Source organism: Odocoileus virginianus, chromosome 20 (assembly GCF_023699985.2).
Source record: "Odocoileus virginianus isolate 20LAN1187 ecotype Illinois chromosome 20, Ovbor_1.2, whole genome shotgun sequence".
Classification (NCBI taxonomy): Eukaryota; Metazoa; Chordata; class Mammalia; order Artiodactyla; family Cervidae; genus Odocoileus; species Odocoileus virginianus.
This window is the reverse complement of record NC_069693.1, coordinates 8,802,481-8,821,811: the sequence shown is the minus strand read 5'-3', so window position 1 is coordinate 8,821,811 and position 19,331 is coordinate 8,802,481. Positions and strand designations below refer to the sequence as shown.

Genomic DNA, 19,331 nt, shown 5'->3' with positions numbered 1-19,331 from the left:
GTAACCGCAGCTTGCAGCAAGCAGAAGCGAGCATCAGCTGAGAACAAGAGCTTAGTTCCCAATCAGGAAGTCTTAACCTGTAGACCTCAGAGGCCAGAGGCTTGGACCTGGATTCCCAGTCGTTGCCTGCCGTGTTAAGAAAGAATCCGGGGGAGGAGGCAGAAGGTAAAGAGAAAAGTAAAAATTTATTGGAAAAGAAAGAGTACTTGTGGAAAGACTCTGGGGTTACACCTTTGGGAAGTTTAAATCTGTTTTAAGGGGGCAATTTTCCAGATCTTGGTCTTCCTTCAGGCCAGTCATTTTGCTTTGTCCCCCCTCCCTCCACTAAGGTGCCCACTCACCCCTCAGCCAAGGTAAATCTGGAGATGAAGTCTTCTGGAACCAGCAAGCCGCATTATGGCCTGGAATTAGCCCCTGACTTTTGACACACGGGAGCCTTTCTGCCAGCATGGTGTGTCTCCCTTGTTCCAGAAAGGGGGGTGGGAGTGGAGATCCCTTCATCCTCTACTCAAATAGTGTTTTGCCCCTCTTTGTCCTTGCCATGATTATTATCTTAAGGTGTTTACAAGAGACAAAGACTGGCTATTTACCCTGTATCTGTTGTTACTTCCACTTCTGAGGGCATACAGGAAGCTGATTGTAAATGCCTTAACTGGAGCCCACCTATCTCCTGTCTCAGGAAATGCTAACAAAAGGCTAGTTGTAAGTATCCAGCCTGAAGCCCATTTCTTCCTGCCCCATGAAAGGTAAAAAGGAGGCCAGCTGTAAATGTCTAAACTGGAGCTCGTCTGTCTCCTACCTCATTCCCAGTTTGTTCTCCTGCTGCATGGTACTGCAAGGAGCATCACTGTGGCATCTCTTAAGGCTCAGGGTCCTGTGAACAACCTCACTCATTGGCTCAACACCCATGCCACCGCTGCCACCATCACGAGTTCTACTAGCTCCCTAGCCCCTATTTTCAGAGACTTTACCTGACTTTGGAAGTATATTCTCATTTGTGTGACTGTGATAGAATGTCCTTTTTCAAAATCTTTATTGGATTTGTTACAATATTGCTTTTTTTTTAATGTTTTGATCTTTTGGCCCCAAGGAATGTGGGACCCTAGCTCCCCCACCAGGGATCCCTCACCACACCCCCTGTGCCAGAAGGCGAAGTCTTAACCACTGGACTGCCAGGGAAGTCCCTAAATGTCCTGTGTTGGTGTAAGGGTCATTATCCCCACTTTAGAGGTGAGGAAACTGAGTCTCAGAGCAAAACTTGCCCACGGCTTGACAGCTAGGCCAGGTGCGGCTCCCCATCCTTCCCTTAGCCCCACCCTGCCCGCTCCGGGTCATCGCCGTCTGGGATAGCTGTCTCCTCTACTGGACTGTGAGCCCCGAGAAGGTAGGGCTGAGACTGTCTTGGTCACCAATGTGTGTGAAAAGTAAAGAGTTGGACACAACTGAGCGACTAAACACAGCACATGGCGTGCACAGAGCAAGGGCTCAGTGAGTATACGCTTACAGTCTGCCCTCCATATCCACCGATTCAGAAGCCACAGATGCAGATGAACTGTCCTAGGATATTTCTTTGTGGGGCTTCAGGATTCAGAGATTTTGGGTATCTGTGTGTGTGTGGAGGGAGGGTCATCCAGAACCAGTCCCCTCTGCTTATACCAAGAGACAACTGTATTTTCAGTCTGCTGTTGGTCCTCACCAATAGTGAGGACCTAGTGTATTCTCTTCCTTAGAATCCATCAGTACAACAAGCCCAGGGTTGAGGGGAGGGCTTACTCAAGGGCATCGGTACCAGGAGGCAGGGGTGATTGACAGCCATCTTAGAATGACCGCCTCCTACCTGCTCCAGGCCTTTGTAGTTGCTGTTCCCTGTGTCTGGAAGGCTCTTCTCCCAGACCTTCCCTGACTTCCCTATTTAAATTGCAATACACAGCACAGCACACACTGGATAGGCCAGATGATGGTCCCCGAAGATCTCCCGGTCCGGATCCCTGGAATCTATGAATGTTCCTTCACGTGTGTCGACCAAAAAACAAAACAAAACACAGAAGGTCCCAAGTAAGAGTTTAGGGAATCCCCTGGTGGTCCAGTTTAGGGCTTCCCTGATAGCTCAGTTGGTAAAGAATCTGCCTGCAATGCCGGAGACCCCAGTTTGATTCCTGGGTTGGGACGATCCACTGGAGAAGGGAAAGGCTACCCACTCCAGTATTCTGGCCTGGAGAATTCCATGGACAGTCCATGGGGTTGCAAAGAGGCAGAACAACTTTCACTTCACTGGTGGTTTAGTGGTTAAAATTCTGTGCTTCTACTGCAAGGGGCCGATCGGGGAACTAATATTCCTCAAGCTGCATAGCATGGCAAAAAAAAAAAGTTTATTTAGGTGCTTAAGAATTGCAGTTGGAGAGACACAGATTTGGGTAAAACTGAAGGAGTATTCCAGAGAATACTGGAAGAAGGAGAAGGCAATGGCACCCCACTCCAGTACTCTTGCCTGGAAAATCCCATGGACGGAGGAGCCTGGTAGGCTGCAGTCCATGGGGTCGCGAAGAGTCAGACATGACTGAGCGACTTCACTTTCACTTTTCACTTTTATGCATTGGAGAAGGAAACGGCAACCCACTCCAGTGTTCTTGCCTGGAGAATCCCAGGGATTGGGTCGCACCGAGTCAGACACAACTGAAGCAGTAGCAGAAGGAGTATTCCAGGCTTCCCATGTGGCGCTAGTGGTAAAGAACCTACCTGCCAATGCTGGGGACGATTGCAGGTTTGATCCCGGGTACAGGAAGATTCCCCATGCCGTGGAGCAACTAAGCCTGTGCTCCACAAATACTGAGCCTGTACTCTAGAGCCTGCAAGCCACAACTACTGAGCCTGCTTGCAAGGAGCTTACAGTTTTGGCAGGTGTTCTGGATGCCTATGTTAAGACAATAGGTGATTAAAGGGTGAGGTTCTAGCCAGGCTGGGATGTGCAGAAGTCACACTTCCTCAGTGGCCTCCCATCTCCATTTTAGAGAGCTCTCTTAGCAATACTGACTGCATTTTTATTTTTCCCCTACGTAATGGCAAAAGGGAACTTTCAGGTGTGATGAAGATGAGGGTCTTGAGCTATCCAGGTGCATCCTAAGTGTAATCAGTTGTCTTAAGAGGGAGATTTGACAGCCAGACAGAAACAGAGGCAGTTGGACAATAAAGCAAGATACCTAAGTGCCGTGGGCTTTGAAGCTGGAGGAACAGGGCAGAGCCAAGGAATTCAAAGAATGCAGCTCTAGAAGCTAGAAAAGGCAAGGAAATTGATTCTACCCTGCAGGCTCCAGAGGGAGTGCAGCCCCGCAAACACCTTGATTTCAGCCCAGGGAAGCAGACTTCTGAGCTGACGAACTGCAAAAAAACAAATGTGTGTTGGGGCTTCCCTGGTGGCTCAGGGGTAAAGAATCCACCTACCAATGCAGGAGACACAGGTTTGACCCGTGGTCTGGAAAGATCCCTTAGTGGCCTCGGAGCAACTAAGCCAGTGTACCACGACTAATGAGCCTGTGCTAACTACTGAGCCCACGTGCCTAGAGTCCGTGCTCAGCAACAGAAGAGGCCACCGCAATGAGGAGCCCAAGCACTGTGACTTGGAGAGTAGCCCCTGCTCACTGCAACTAGAGAAAGCCCAAGCAGCAACGAAGACCCAGCACAGCCACAAATAAATACAAAAAAAATGTTTCTTTAAATGCGTGTTGTTTTAAGCCACCAAGTTTGTGGTCATCAGTGACAGTAGCCATAAGAAATGAATGCATACACCTGCAATCAGGCACAATATAGCCACTTCTGCTTTAGTTTTTTTCCATAGCAGTGATCAACATCTGGTGGAATATATGTTTTTTGCTTATCATTTTGTGCATGGTCTCTAGCATGTCAGCTGTACAAAATCAGGAGCATTTTATCAGTGGTTATTGATGACAGGTACAGAATGAAGGGAAAAAATAGGTGATTAAATAGTTAATCCCAGTAAGGGATTGTAAGTAGAAAAATATGAGAGACCCTATAAGTTAATGATGACTCGAGAACGCTGGGTTGCTTATCCACGAAGAAAAGAAGCAGGCTTGCTTAGCAACAAAACCAGGCAACGAAGCACAGGACACGCCCCCAAACAATAAGACAATGGTGGCATGAGCCCCACTTCCTGCCCAGTGAGCTCAGTAAGTGAATGATGCCTAGGACATGCTCTCTGTACACAGAAAAACAGTAATTTGCGGATGTAACTTGACCACGCAGGGACAAGAAAACTCCCCTGCTCAACCTGGAGGAGGAGCTAACAATAAAAGCATGACATCTACTCAGGAAAGAAGGTCTTCTCCCCCTCCTCTTCCTTTGATTATGAAACTGCAGCCCACTAAGTTCTCAGGGCGGAGCATTTCTCACTTCCCGCCTTGTCAGCCTCACAATTGTCCTAGTCTAATAAATCCCTTCTTATCTATCCCCTTTGCTGTCTCTGAATTCTTCTCTGCACTGAGACCTAAAGGACTATGGTAGCAGAGCTCTCTGGACCCCACTGAAATGACACCTGTGGGTTTTATTAAGGATAATTTCAAATGTCTGATCCCTGATCCACGAGGATCCCACATGCTGCAGACCAACTAAGCCCCTGCGCCACCTCTATCGAGCCTGTGCTCCAGAGCCCGGGAACCCCAACTATGGGTCCATGTGCCGCAACTCCTGAAGCCAAGGTGCCCTAGAGCCCGTGCTCCACGACGAGAGAAGCCACCACAACGAGAAGTCTGCACACCGCAGCCAGAAAAAACCCCGTGCAGCAGTGAAGACCCAGCACAGCCAAAAAGTAAAAAGCAATAGCAAAGTCAGCATATTTGGAAACATACAAGAAAATGCCAGAGGAAACAGCTAAAGCAGTCGAAAGTAGGGGCCTCTGGAAAACAGATAGGGGTAGGGAGAGGTGGCAGAGGGGACCTTTTTTCTTTGTCACACGTATCTTAGTACCTGTACCGTTTGATTTTTAAAGTATATTCATGAAAATTAATCGGCAGTGATAGAAAGGGTTACTCCTTATGGGGAGGAAACATGCATAGGCTGAGAAGAGGCACAATGGAGCTTCTGGATGATGGAAATGTCATACGTCAGCTTTATCCAGTAGAACTTTCTGGGATGATGAAAATAGTTCTCTATCTGCCCAGTTCAAAACAGTACCCAGTAGCCACGTGGCTACTGAGCATTTGAAAAGTGGCTAATGTGACTGAGGAACTGAATCCTTAAATTTTATTTAATTTAAATCCATTTAAATATTAATTTAAAATAATTTAAATACTCCCATGAGTTGTTTTGGACATTGCAGATAATGACAGAGAAAATGTTCACAATATAATGTTTATAATGTTAAATGAAAAATAACAATTATAAGCCATATGCATAGTATGGCCCAGATTTTTAAATATATATCATACTGTATATGAACTTTTAAGAAAAGACTAGAGGGAAGTATACAAAAAAATTTTTAAAAAGTGGAAGCTTTATGATTTGTAAAGAAATACAAATCAGAAGGGAGAAAGGCTTGTGATTTATCAAAAATCTTCACGGAGCAGTTTATGAAATAAAGAAGTGGGGCAGAAACCAAGGAAAATCACTCTTTGGGGTCAGATCCTCGAAAAGAACACATGGTAAAACCCTGTTGAAGATCTCACAACCCATCCTTTCAGGACATATGAGGAAACACCATCGTGAGTGAGAACCAGCAGACACAACCAATTACAGAAGCAGATGCTCCCAAACTTCAGATGACAGAATTACCAGACATTTAGATCCCCTGAAGAAGGGCATGGCAACCCACTCCAGTATTCTTGCCTGGAGAATTCCATGGACAGAGAAGCCTGGCGGGTTACAGTCCATGGGGTCGCAGAGTCCCACACGACTGAGTGATTAACACTTTCACTACTTTCATTTTCATGTCTTTAAGCTTAAGTAAGTAAGTGTTAGCGCTCAGTCCTGCCCAACTCTTGGGGACCAAGCTCTTCTGTCCATGAGATTTTCCAAGCCAGGATACTGGAGTGGGTTGCCATTTCCTTCTCCAGGGGATCTTCCCAACCCAGGGATTGAACCCAGGTTTCCTGCACTGCAGGCAGATTCTTTACCGACTGAGCTACAAGGGAAGTCCAGTTTAAAGATGCTTAAAAAGAAGAAGCCAGGAATTTACCTGGTAGTCCAGGGGTTGAGACTCTGCCCTTCCACTTGCAGAGGTGTGGTGCAGTCAAAAAAAAAAAAAAAAAGTATAGTTGAAAGAGAGAGGATTGGATTCACAAGAGAGAAATCCCTTCCAAAGGGACTACTTTAAGACTGGTTTACCAAACATATGTATGGATGTGAGAGTTGGACTGTGAAGAAGGCTGAGCGCCAAAGAATTGATGCTTTTGAACTGTGGTGTTGGAGAAGACTCTTGAGAGTCCCTTGGACTGCAAGGAGATCCAACCAGTCCATCCTAAAGGAGATCAGTCCTGGGTGTTCATTGGAAGGACTGATGCTGAAGCTAAAACTCCAATACTTTGGCCACCTCATGCGAAGAGTTGACTCATTGGAAAAGACCCTGATGCTGGGAGGGATTGGGGGCAGGAGGAGAAGGAGACGACAGAGGATGAGATGGCTGGATGGCATCACCGACTTGATGGACGTGAGTTTGAGTAAACTCCGGGAGTTGGTGATGGACAGGGAGGCCTGGCGTGCTGCGATTCATGGGGTGGCAAAGAGTCGGATACGACTGAGCGACTGAACTGAACTGAACCAAACATGCTAACAATGACAAGCAATTACTAAGTCAGGATGGAATTCAAAGAGAAGGAAGTCAATTTCTGTGCAAACTACCTTTATTTAAAAAGGAAAACTCCCCGTTTTGTTGTCACACCAGTGCTATGTGAAGGCACTCGACTGGGGAGAGGTAGAGCAGGGATGCTGATAGAGACAAAGACGCCCACGCCTCACCTGGCCCCTGAAGGCTGCTGGTAGATTCGGGGCGCAGGTGACTCCCAGGGTAATCCAGTGGCGGTGACCCACTCCAGGCTCTGCTGGGATGGTGGGTTAGCTTGCTTTGGGGGCACAGGCTGGGGGGTTTGGCAGTGGAAGTAGGAGGCACTTTGGATGGGACCTGATTTGGCAGATGGGGGGATCACTCTTGCCCCCGATGATATTCCCAGCCCCACCACGACCTCCCACAGCTAAGGCAGGCTTCTAAGTTTAAGACTGGGGCTCTTGTTCTCCCCAGGGTTTCCGGAGAGCTGTTGCCAAGGACTCCACCGCTGCAAGGGCTTGGGGGGTGCAGAGAGATGCAGCAGGAAGGGAGGAGGAGGTCTGGAGGGAAGGCAACTGCTGCTTCATCTTGTCTCCCTTGGAAACATCCTTCTCTCCAGCTACACCTTACTCCTCTGAGGCTTCACCCTGGGGAAGAGCTGAGGGAAGACAGGCTCTTCAGACGCCGGGAGTTCCCACCCTTTCCTTTCACCCCAAATGTAATACAATCACCTAATCCACGCCCCAAACACGTGGACCGTCTCCATCCCCCCGTCCCTTCCTCATGGACTCTCTCAGCATCTCGCAGACCACACCGGAATCCCCTGGCAAGCACCAGATGCAGCCTGGCAGTTGGCAGCGGGCTGGAATAAATGGAGACTTCCCCGTCATAAAAAAGACGCCTGCCTCTCCCGCCCACCATGGCCGTCTGATTGGGACCCACCTGCCACCTATGCCCTAATTAAAGCACCTTCTTGTCTCCCAGGAAAGGCATGAGATCCTCCTGATCTCCTCCCCTTACCTAGCAGACTCTCCCTCAATCCTACCGCGATTATATTAATGGACTCTTCCTCACCCTGCCCAGCGCAGTGTAACAAAAAGTTCCATGCCTGTAATACACAATTCTTCAAGTGCCCCCTCCCCCCCAATCACCAAACTGGGATTCTTCATACCCCTCTTGGCTAAAATACATTCTTCTTTACCTCTCCATGAATATAATTAGGGATAATAAAAATATTTGCTTGAAAAAAAAAATTTGCTTGAGCAGAAACCAATCACATAATCGGGAAAGGAGTACGGGTGAGTATCCCTACGAAGTACCACCAGCAAGGGTTTTTCCTCTTGTAAGGGATTTCCCTTACCTCCTCCGCTATTATGATGGGCTCTTCCTCACCTCCCCACGACAGATAATGGACTCTTCTAACCGCCCCACCACCCCAGTATAAAGGGCTGTCTCTCTTGCCACTATTCCCACCCCGTGGGAATCAGCCCTTTCCCCAGCCATCAGGAGACCCGCGTAACATTTCTTCTGGGCTCACCCCGAAGTAGTTACGGGGCACGTAGCCCTCCTGGCCGTGCAGCGTGGCCCACCACCAGTCCGTCTCCTCTAGTCCATCCCTCCGCAGCACGGTGACTGAATCGCCCTCTCGGAAGGACAGCTCGTCCCCAAACTCGGCGCTGTAGTCCCAGAGGGCGTACACCGCCCCGTTGTACATCAGCCCCATGCTTTGCTCCACGTCTGAAACAAGAAACCGCAGGGATGGTCAGCGCCCGGTCCGGGGCGGGCCGGGAACACTCAGGGATGCTGGGGACAGGGACAGAGCCTGAGATCTGACACCAGCCCCACCTGGGGGAATGAGCCCCTATTAAAATTGTGTGTGGAACCTTGTCTGGGGAGGGCCGCCTGAGCTGCAGTCAGCTGCTGGGGCTGGGAGTCTCTAATGGGGTGCATCGGGCCGGGCCACGAACCCCCAGGGAAGGGTCAGTGTCCCCACTTACTCTCATACCTGGTTAAGTTCCTGGACCACTCCTAGAAGTGTAATTGTCTGCAGCCCCACCAACGCCCCCTTTAAGAGCTTCAGTCTCCACAAAGGACTCAAGCCCTCCTTCCCAAGGTACAGCCCTACTCCTCCCCCCCGGAAGTGGTCCCAACGCCCCCTTTTCGGATGGTGCAGTGCACTCTGCGCACCTCCCACTCAAAAGATAAAGTCTGCAAAGAGGATGTAATCGTTTTCCAGATAGTATAGCCCACCCCCACTGACTCCCTTAAGTGGTAAAATGCCCAAGGATTTACCTCCTTTCCAAATGGTACAGCCCACGAGGCTCCCCCCCTTAAGTGGTCCAGCCCACCACGCTCCAGTTTCTTGGCCCCTCCCTCCCCCTGCCAGGCGCGCTGTCCCATCCCTACTGCATCCTCACGGGACTCTCCGAGTCTAGGCTGCTGCTGCTGCTGCTAAGTCGCTTCAGTCGTGTCCGACTCTGTGCGACCCCATAGACGGCAGCCCGCCAGGCTCCCCCGTCCCTGGGATTCTCCAGGCAAGAACACTGGAGTGGGTTGCCATTTCCTTCTCCAATGCATGAAAGTGAAAAGTGAAAGGGAAGTCGCTCAGTCGTGTCCGACTCTTCGCGACCCCATGGACCGCAGCCTACCAGGCTCCTCCGTCCATGGGATTTTCCAGGCAAGAGTACTGGAGTGGGGTGCCATTGCCTTCTCCGAGTCCGGGCTAGTAGGACGCTACAATCCTAGTATCTCTAGGCTCCACCGACCTATGACAAAGGGGGTCACAGTCCCCCCTAACCTGGAGGTTACAGCCCATCTCCTCTTCGGTGGAAGGTCTACTTCTCCCCCCTCATCCCTCAGTCCCGGCCTGCGGCCGCTCACCCCTATGGCAGGTGTTACAGCCCCCTGGCTCCCACCTACTTTTCGCCACAGCACAGCAGGCTGTCGTGTAATCCCTGCAGGTTCACCTCTTAAATACCCTGCCCCACCCCTACGTCCTACAGCCTGCCTTACTTCACCTGTGTGACGCTCCGGACGCTTAGGCTACAGTTGACCCCTTCGCTCCAGACCCTAGGCACATCCTCATGGTACTGCCTACCTCGTTCCTCCCATCACCTGTTTAGATGATGTGATTTCCACCACCACCCCCCCCCACCCCCCGCTCCTGGAGATACATGGTATAGTCTCGTGTCTCCCTACAAGTGGAAGAGGCCCCAAGCCCCTCCCCAGAAGCCAGGGCCGGCTCACCGGTCACCTGCGTGGTAATGTATCTCCCCCAAGTAGCCCAGGGCCAGGAGACAGTACAGTTGGAACGTCCAACTCCCCCACCCCCACAGATGAGAAGGCAGATAAAGCGGCGCAATCTCCGCAACCGCTCTCGTCCCCACCGGTGTCCAGCTTGAGGCGCACGGTTCCCCTGCCCCTCTTTCCCTCGAAGGTGGCACAATCTGCTGCCGTCACACACCCTTCTCGCACCTGCCTGGTGGGAGGCCCCGTCCGCCACCCCCGCGGGTGGCCCCTCCCGCCGGCCCCTCCTCGGTGATGCCGTCACAGGTCCGTACAGCCCCCCACCTCCCCAGGCATCCTCTCTCGGGAGCCGCAGTCGTCTTCTTTTCCCTGCCCACTATCTCTAGCAGCTGGGCCCCCGGCCCCGCCCCGCCTCGCACCTGCCAGGTAAGTGGCGCAGTCGGCGTAACCCTCGCGGTAGGGGTCGCACTTCTCGATGGCGGTGGCGCCGTCACTGAGCGTGGTGGCGAAGATGGCCGCGCCGTGCTGCACCAGCGCCGTGCAGATGGCCGTGTCGTTGCACGACGCCGCGCAGTGCAACGGGGTCCTAGGCGTGGGAGGCGGGCGTCAGCGGCCGCGCCGGGCGCCCCAGCGCCGGCCCCGCCCCACGCCGGCCGCGCGCGCCGTCAGAGCTCACCAGCCGTGGCTGTCCGGGGAGTTGACGTTGGCCCCGGCCGCGATGAGGAAGTCCACGATGGGGTAGTTGGCGCCGCAGATGGCGTTGTGCAGGGCGGTGATGCCCTCCTCGTTGGGCTGGCTCGGGTCGTTCATCTGGACGGGCCGGGGGACCGGGAGGCTCATTCCCGCGTCGGGCCGCTCCCACCCCGCCAGCCCTGCTCTCCCGCACCCGTGGCACTCACCTCCTTCACGGCCTGCTGCACCACCTCCAGCTCCCCGGTCAGTGCGGCGTCCAGAAGCAACACCAGCGGGTTGAGGCGCGCACGGCGGACCTTGCGCGGGGACCCGGCCTTCCGCAGCACCGAGCGCATCTCCTGGGGGACAGGGCGGGGATGCTTCAGTGGCTTGGGGGGCGGGTCGCTAATACACCCATTCCTTGGAGGAGGAAACAGAGGCTCGGGGACCCGCTGACTGCTCTAGGTCATCCACCTAGACAGGGCTGGAATTGGAACCCAGGAAGGTACAGAGCCTGAGTCCAGAGGGCCATGGGGAGGAGGGTGCCTCAGTTCTATAGTCTCTGGTTCCCTACAACATTCAGGGAATCCAGAAATTTTGGAATCTAGGGCCCTGAGGTTTGAGAGGAGGCCGGGAGACCATCAGGTTGATGACTATGGTAGCCAGATATTCAATTCATAGTTTCGTTTCATTTAGATAATAAACATGAAGTTATCAGGTGTTCATTTCAGATGTTTGAAATTTGAATATTTGTCATACTATTCCTTCTGCTTTCCTATTTTTGATTTTCAAGTGTTCTCCTACAAAATTCATTTATTCTGAGCACAAAGCATTTGTGATTCCAGTTTTTGATGTCAATGATTTCAGGATTCTGGAATCTGAAGATACCAAGAGCCACTGATTTCAAAATTCTCGGATGTTGTTTCCAGTATACTGTGAGTCCAGAAATGCTAAAGTTGTGCCATTTCAAATTGCTGGGGATCCAGGATGTTGCATTCTCAAGATTCTGTGATTGAGAACTTGAATATTTTATGGTTAAAATTTCATTCCAAAAGATTGGAAGGAAATGCTCAAAATGTTCATCGTGGTTCTGAGCGCTTGTGATTTTGGTCTATTTTATCTATTTCTTCCTAGAAACTATGTGTATTCCTTTCTAGTGGAAAATGCTCACTTAAAATAAGATCTTATAACATATTAGTGCCCTAATCTGTGATTTTTTGGAATAAAATAATAAGTCTTTTGTTTTCAGTTTGGGGGACTTAAAGAATCAGTACAACCAGGGTTTGTGCTACTCATTTTTTACTTCTACTGTTCACATCTTCAGTGTCCTAGGATTCTGATATTTCAGTTTTGAGTTTGTGACGCCAGGATTTAATGATTGAATGCTGTGAGTTTTCAAGTTTCTCTGTGGCCAAGACTGTGATTCTACCACAAGGCAGTTTGACCATTTCAAGGCGTTGTTATTCTTCCATTCTTGATTCAAGATCCTGAGGCTTAGGATCTTGGCTGAGCCAACACTTCTTGGCTCCACCCTCAGAAGGACCTAGGAATAGGCATTTTGAGGTCCACTTGGCCCCCACTTCTTCTCTAGGAATTGTTTCCCTCCCCTGTCTACCCACGCTGAGCAATTAAGATTATTCCATGCTCCCCACCCCCGGCCTAGATGCAGAAACCTGAACAAGATCAGCAGGAGACTGTCTCCTGGTCAAATGATGACAGTAACAATAGTGGTTAACAGTTTAGTGCCAGGCACTATCCTAAGCGTTACATTAATGTATTAAATTCTAACTGCAACTCTATAGTTACTCTCATTCCCATTTTACAGATGAGGAAACTGAGGTCCAGGGAGGCTAAATGTCTGGTTCAACTTTTTAGTTGCACAGCTAATAAGTACAGTGGAGCTGGGATGTCAACCCAGGCAGCCTTGCTCTGAAGCTGGGACACTTAATCACGAAACCCACAGGCTCAGAGACCAGAGACTGGTTCTTGAAAATTTGAATGGAAGAAACTCCGACTAGAGTCAGAGGACACCATGGACTTGAACTGAGAGGTCATTTTGATTCAGGGCTGGGTGGGCCATTTCTAGCCATGGCATGGGCTTGCTGAGGTGTAAGAGGAGAGCAGATCTCCAGGGAAAGGGGACATGAGAAGCTGTGCGGCAGCTCCGGAGAGAAATGGTGACCGCCTTGATTCCAGCAGGCTTTTCAGATCCCAGAATAAACCCTCTGTCCTGCCAAGACAAGTCATTTCCAGGTTGGAAGATTCTTAGATTCCTGAAGGGAAGCCCATGGCAGGGACAGGTTACTGGAGAGGAGCAGAGAAAGTCTCTATATGGTCAAGACTTCCAGATGCCCCTCCATATATGTTCTCTTTCTTTGGACCCTTGGGTTAAAAACTACATTTCCCAGCCTCCCTTGCCATTGGGTTCCTGGCCAGTGGAATGTGGCAGCTGTGAGGTGTGCAATTTCCAGGTTCTGTCCTAAGAGGGAAGAAACACTTCCATGTGCTAAGTGATATACCCTGGGTTCCTCCTGTGTTACTTACCATGCTCTGTGGCTGCTCTGGTGGGCTGCTCTGAGGGGCTGAGGGTGGGATGGGAGCCGGTGGGGCTGGAGCAGGGGGCCCGGCCCTGGCCTCAGATCCCTCAGTGATGGGGGACAGCTCGGGCTCAGGGCCCCCAGGCCCACCATGACGATGGAAGAGGCGGCTGATGATTTGTTGGTATTGCTTCTTGTGGGTGGGGGGCAGGGCTACAGCCGGGCTTTGCTCCATGGAGCCCCGGCGTTTGAGGGGCCGTGGAATCTCTGCCAGCACCCGGGCCACCTCCTCCAGCTCCGGCACGGACTGTGCCTCGGGTGGCAGCGCTGGCTGCAGCCGTGTGGGACTAAGGGGCCGAGTCACAGCACCTTCATCTGCATCGCCAACCTCCAGCACGGGTGTCAGCAGCCCCTCCAGCTCTGGTTCAGGTTCCAGATCAGCGGGAGGTTTGGCGAGGCCTAGAAGGAACAAGCGCCCCATCAGAGGAGGGATCCCTGGAGCCCCTCAAGACTCCCTCCCCACAGCTTCCAGGACCTGCCACCAATGCCTGATTTGCTGTGTGTCCTCAGGGCAATTCTGGCTCTCTCTGGGCTACAACTTCCTAGGGTTGTGAATAACAGACAACTATGACCTCCCCCATTTATCACGCACTTCAGCTTGTGCCCTGTGCATTCTCCATGCCTGTCTTACTGAATTCTCACCACTCCCTTGTGAAGTTGATATGGCTATCATCTCATTACTACAGAAAGGGAAACTGAGTCTCAGAGAGGGCAAGTCAGTTGCCCAAAGCCACAGAGCTAGAATTGGAACTCAGTTCTATCCCACTCCAGAATCTCTAATCCTACTATGATGACAGACTTGACTAAGACTCTAATCATTTCCTCTCTGAACATCTCGTGCAGAAAATTGCTGGGACTAAGATCCTGATATTTGATGGTCTCATCTCTGTTTCCTGCCTCTCAATCACTTTCTAAAAGCAGGTCGAAATATATAATGCTTGTTCTCCTTTTTATAATGATCATTTTCTACATGATTTCATTGAATGCCCATCATAATCTATGAAGTAAGTATTATTCATCTCTTTTCACAGATGAGAAAATGAGAGCTCGTATGCGTTAATTAACTTATCCTGAGTCACAGAGCAAGTCGATCACAGAGAGGGACTCAAAACCCACTCTGTTTAAATCCAAGTCCTGATCTGGTCTCACACCAAAAATTATTAATAATTATTATGACTACTATGATAGCTACTGGGGGCTTAGTATACATCAGGCCCTATTTTAAAGCCTTTATAGGGATTATATATTCCAATACAATACCCAATGAGGTAGGTTCTATCACTATTTATCTTTTCCACTCAAGGAAATTGAGGTCCAGAGAGGTGATGTAACTTGCCAAAGGTCACACAGCATGTAGCCAGCCAGTCTGACTCCAGAGTCCCTGCTTAAGCACTGTGCTATGGCTAGTTCCTGAGCAAACCCCCAAGCTCATCTGGCCTCGTGCTCTGCAGGGACAGTGTCTGGAAACAGGTGTTTGGTTGTGATGGGTCCCCCAGCTGGTTTGGTCCCCAGCCATCTGTCCTCCCTTCACCCAGCCCTCCAGAACCCCCAGCGCTGACTCACCTTCACTTATAGGGGCCCAAGTCTGTTGGGGGGGTTGGGGGGCTGGGGCAGGGGCAGGGGCTTGTGGTTGAGGCTGGGGTTGTAGTTGTGGCTGGGGCTGTGGGGGCAGCTGGGGCTGTGGTTGGGGCTGGGGCTGGGGGGGTGCCTGGGGCTGGGGAGGCATCTTAGGTGGGGGAGCTCGAGAGAAGATGGAGGAGCCCGGGAACATGGCCCTGCTGGCTCCATGCTCCCAAAAATCATTCTGCAGCTTGAATATCATGCTGAGGGGGATGGGGCGCTGGCGGGGGGCACTGCGGGGTTGCGGGCTGGAAGGAGGCATGGGGATGCGACTGACAGGCTGCCAGCTTCGGGGCAAGGTGCCTGACGGCCCCGCGGAGCCCAGTGATCGGCGGTAGCTGCCCACATCAGAACGCCTGTCGTTGGCCAGAGGGGAGACCTTGTAATTGCGGGGCAGAGTGGCGCTGGTGAAGTTGTCCTGGGGGAGAAAGAGGGAAGGAAGGAAGACAGAAAGGGCTCAGGTGGGAGGACAAGAGGCCTAAGGGGACAAAAGATAGAGGAGTGGAGGAAAGGACAAGGGAGGTCAAGGCAAAAGGCAAGACGGGAGAGGAGGGGAGGGCAGAAACAAAAGAAAAAAAGAGAGGGAGAAACAAGAGGGTCGGGGAGGGGGTGGAAATCCACGATAAAGCCGGGGAAGGGTATGGAAACTGCGGGCGCAGCCAGAAAGGGGAGACTAGTCCTGACCCCACAAACCCCCTCCCCAAGTTTCTTTGGCCTCTCACCTTGCTGGTGGCCCCCAGCCCATCCAGGCTGCTCTCTCTCCAGGGTAACAGCTGCAGGCCCGGAGAAGCAGGCCGCGGGAAGACATCCAGACCTGTGAGACGGGAATCATTAGGGTCTGGGGGATGCCTCTATGGCTCCCCCACCCTCTGGCCTTCCATCACTCACGTTCATAGCTCGCGGTTTGCGAGGGCTTCTTCTCATAAGCCACGTCCAGGTCGGACTCGTTCCAGGCTTTGGGGGGCCGCCGGCGCAGCGTTAGGTCGTCTGGGGGAGAAGTTGCTCATGAGGATCCTGGGTGGGGAGTGGGGGTAGAGAGGCTGGTCCCGGGCCCTGCACCCCTCGCACTCGCTAAGTTGGGCCCGCGGTTCACCTTGAGCGCGCAGAGGCGGGGCGAAGGCGCTGCCGCCCGTGCCCAGAAGAGGGCTCCCAAAGGCAGCTGGCGCGTCGTAAGGTGCGGTCCCGGGGCGAGGCGAGGGCCCGCGCTCCGGAAAGAAGGCCTGGGGCCCTTCCGCCAGAGGGCTGCCACGCGGGGAGCCCGCGCGGCCCAAGAAGTCAAATGGCATGGGGTGACCCTGCTGTCGCAGCGGGCCGGGCCTAGGGGAGGGCGCCCGGCCGTGGGGGCTGCCTGCGCCATCGAAGGCGCGGGCCCGGGGCGAGGGCGAGCGGTCTAGGCTGCCGTAGGCGTCTGGCTGCAGGTAGAGCTGGGTGCGCGGTGACGATGGCCGGCCCTTCGCGGACAGCGAGCTGTAGGGGAGCAGAGCCGGGGCGCTCTCCGAGCGTCCGAATGGGGTGTCTGCGCCGTCGGTGGTCGCCTTCCGGGAGGACCCGCGGCTGCCCAAGGGCTCGGGGACCGGGCTGGTGCTGTACCGAGATAGCTGTGGGGACATTGTGGGGTCAAAAGAGACGTTAGTAGAGGGTTGGTAAGTCAATCGATAACGGTGATCGAGAGCCAACCCTGGAGAGGTAGGCGGGGCTGGAGATTCAGGCCTAGGGAGCCCTGCCGTCGGGGCTGGGGCCAGCACACACAGTGCCTTTGTGCCGCTTAGAAAAAAGCCCCTTTTCTTCCGAGGGTCCTGACAGACAGCCGCTTCCACTGGCCCCCTTTATCAGATGCCCTTAAACAGTCCACCGCCTGCCCCACGGGACAGGCTTGCCTGAACTCCTGGCCAAAAGAAGCTGACTTTTCGGGGGGCCAGGGTGGGGACTAGGACCCGTGGGCTCACCCTAGCCGGCGCTGCGGCCTGCGAGCCAGGAGGCGCCGCGGGCGAATCCGACCACAGCGACTCCAACTGCTTGGTCAGCTCGTCCACCTTGGCCGCCGCCGTGTCCAGTTCCATCTGCTTCAGGTCCATGTGCTTCATGGCTAGAGCTAGGCGAGCGGGAGTGGCAATGAGGACAGGGACCTGTGGGACCCGCCCCGCCCCTGAGGGCCGCGCCCCGGCAAGCCCCGCCCCCTACCCCAGCTCACACTGGAATTTCAGGTCCAGAATGTCCCCCGAACTCTGGAACGCCTCGCTGTCCATGGTGCCGGCCGGCCAGAGCGGGCGCCTGCGTTTGGGGAGGCAGGGGCAGGAGAGAGTCTGCTTAGGGCCCGCCTACAGGGAACCTGGGGCCCTAAGGAGCGCGAGGGTGCCTTTACTCTCCTAGTTCCTTCCACTGGAAGTTCTATGCCTCACCATCGCCCCTACTGGGAAATACCAACTCCTGCAAAACCTTCTGGCTCAGAACAATTAACTCTCTTTACGTGACTCCTGGTTCATCTCTGTCTCAGTCTTAATAAAACTGGATCATTCCTTCAACCATTATCCATTGACCACCTACTATCTGCCAGGCATTTTAGTGAACAGAGGTTGCAATAATAATAACTATCAATTACTGAATGGCTACTAGGGACCAAAAGACACTGTGCTAGATGCTGGGGATCTTTTTAAAAATAATGATGGTGTTGCCTTCTATTTGTGCCTACTATGTACCGACTCAATGGACATGAGTTTGAGCAAACTCTGGGAGATGGTGAAGGACAGGAAAGCCTGGGGTCCTGAGGTCCATGGGGTCGCAAAGAGTCAGACACGACTAAGCAACTGAACCACAACATTATGTGCCAGGACCTTTGCTAGTTGCCTGAGGGTTTAATGAAATAAAACAACAACTATTTATTGAGAAGTCACTGTCACCTAGAATTGTACCAAGTGCTTTACACTCGATACCTCATCCCAAGATCAAAATCTCAACAGCAGGTATGAAATTGAGGCTCAGAAACATACATTTCAGATCACCCTGCAAGAAGTCAGTATACTAGGTTTCACATCTGAACCTAACTTGACATTCTGGGTCATCTCCATCAGTCTGAGGGCTCCAGAGGACAGGGACCACTCAGCTTCCTCTCCCCAGAGTCCCCACCCAGAGCAGACTCAGCGTGTTCACATGGGTCCAGTGTCAACAGAAGAACTGGGAGGTGACCAGGGGCCACTGAAGTTGCCAACCCAGTGGGAAGGAGCCAGGCCCCCAGGAACCAGTCGGGCCAGCACCACCCCCATCTCTATGGTAACCGCCACGCCCGCCAAGTCTACCACCTCCCTGCTGCACCAACCGGCTGCTTAGCTTTGATTTGGGGTGCAGGCGTGGGCAGCAGGGCAGGCTGGGGCATGCTGATTCTGGCTTCAGTCTGGGAAGCCTCGGAACAGAACCTGTTGGGGCTGGTGGCTCATTTGGGTGTGTTAGGAGTGTGTGACCTTGGACTTGGAGTCCCTTCCACTCCTTGGGCCTCAGTTTCCCCAAACTGTGAAAGGAGGAGGCAAATCAGCTTCCAAGAGGCCTCCTTAATCCCTCGGAGCCCTAGATTCTGAAATTATAAGGATCTTGAGGTTGTAATTAAATTCCTACAGAACCTAAAACCCTCCAGTTGGGAAGTCTATGGTTTGAAAGTTCTGAGTCCAAGATTCTATCTTTGGAACCTTCTAGAATTCTCCACTTTGGCTAGCCTAGATTTCTCTGTCTTCCTGCACCAAGTTCTATCTATTTCAGATTTCCAAAGTCCTAAAAGTCTAGGTGAACGTCTGGTTTAGTGGAGCTGCTGAAAGCACAGTTAAAGAGAATTCAAATCTGGTAGCACCACTGTCCCACTTGGACCAGATAGCCTCAGTTTCCTGATCTGTAAAATTAGAATCAATAGCAGTTCATTTCAGAGGACTGTTGTGAGGATCCAACTGGCCAGAAAGTGCAAGAGGAATTAAGGTTCTGAGAATTGAGGCCTCAAAAAGTAGAGACTACAGGAACCAAAATCGGCATCTTTTAGAATCTTAGAGATACATATGAAACACTCTGTTAAAATAGAAAAACGAACTATCTATGCTACCACCAGGGCCAGCATTCTGGTAGCGAGTGGTTCTTTCGGGGAGTTTCTGGTTCTCAAATTCTAAGACACATCCCACGCTGACATCCTCAGGGCTGGGCGTGGAGCCGTCCCGGGGCTGACGCGGGCGAAGGGGGCGTCGGGGCCGCCAGGGGGCGCTCCTGGTCACGGCACGACCCCAGCTGGGAGAGCGGACAGCGCCTTGAGCTCAGACCCCGGGAATGCGCGGCGGGCCCAGGCAGGTGCAGCACCTCCCGCGGCAGAGGAGCGGGGACCGGGCGGGGCGCAAGGCTGGCGCGGGCCGCGCCTCTGCTCGCGGCCCCTGTCCTCCACCCCCAGGCCCTCTCCGCTG

General features: G+C 52.5%; 2 protein-coding genes across 4 annotated transcripts in view; one reads left to right on the top strand and one right to left on the bottom strand.

The window, feature by feature from the left end:
• Positions 1-6,830: 6,830 nt before the first annotated feature.
• The window catches only part of PPP1R13L (protein phosphatase 1 regulatory subunit 13 like), a 16,201-nt gene continuing 3,700 nt past the window's right edge, over positions 6,831-19,331 (bottom strand). For all 3 annotated transcript variants that reach the window (XM_070450692.1, XM_070450691.1, XM_070450690.1), the window contains 12 exons: positions 17,096-17,175; positions 16,851-16,996; positions 15,998-16,502; positions 15,793-15,891; positions 15,627-15,718; positions 14,848-15,322; positions 13,232-13,683; positions 10,915-11,046; positions 10,692-10,825; positions 10,435-10,601; positions 8,307-8,506; positions 6,831-7,427 (listed from right to left, as the gene is read on the bottom strand). In XM_070450692.1, the coding sequence (XP_070306793.1) occupies positions 7,389-7,427; positions 8,307-8,506; positions 10,435-10,601; positions 10,692-10,825; positions 10,915-11,046; positions 13,232-13,683; positions 14,848-15,322; positions 15,627-15,718; positions 15,793-15,891; positions 15,998-16,502; positions 16,851-16,996; positions 17,096-17,150 (2,496 nt within the window). In that variant the 5' untranslated portion in view covers positions 17,151-17,175 and the 3' untranslated portion in view covers positions 6,831-7,388. The remainder of the gene's footprint in view (positions 7,428-8,306; positions 8,507-10,434; positions 10,602-10,691; positions 10,826-10,914; positions 11,047-13,231; positions 13,684-14,847; positions 15,323-15,626; positions 15,719-15,792; positions 15,892-15,997; positions 16,503-16,850; positions 16,997-17,095; positions 17,176-19,331) is intronic.
• Positions 10,002-19,331, top strand: part of POLR1G (RNA polymerase I subunit G) — a 15,893-nt gene continuing 6,563 nt past the window's right edge. The window contains exon 1 of the mRNA XM_020898138.2: positions 10,002-10,441. The gene's annotated coding sequence lies outside the window, so the exon portion shown is untranslated. The remainder of the gene's footprint in view (positions 10,442-19,331) is intronic.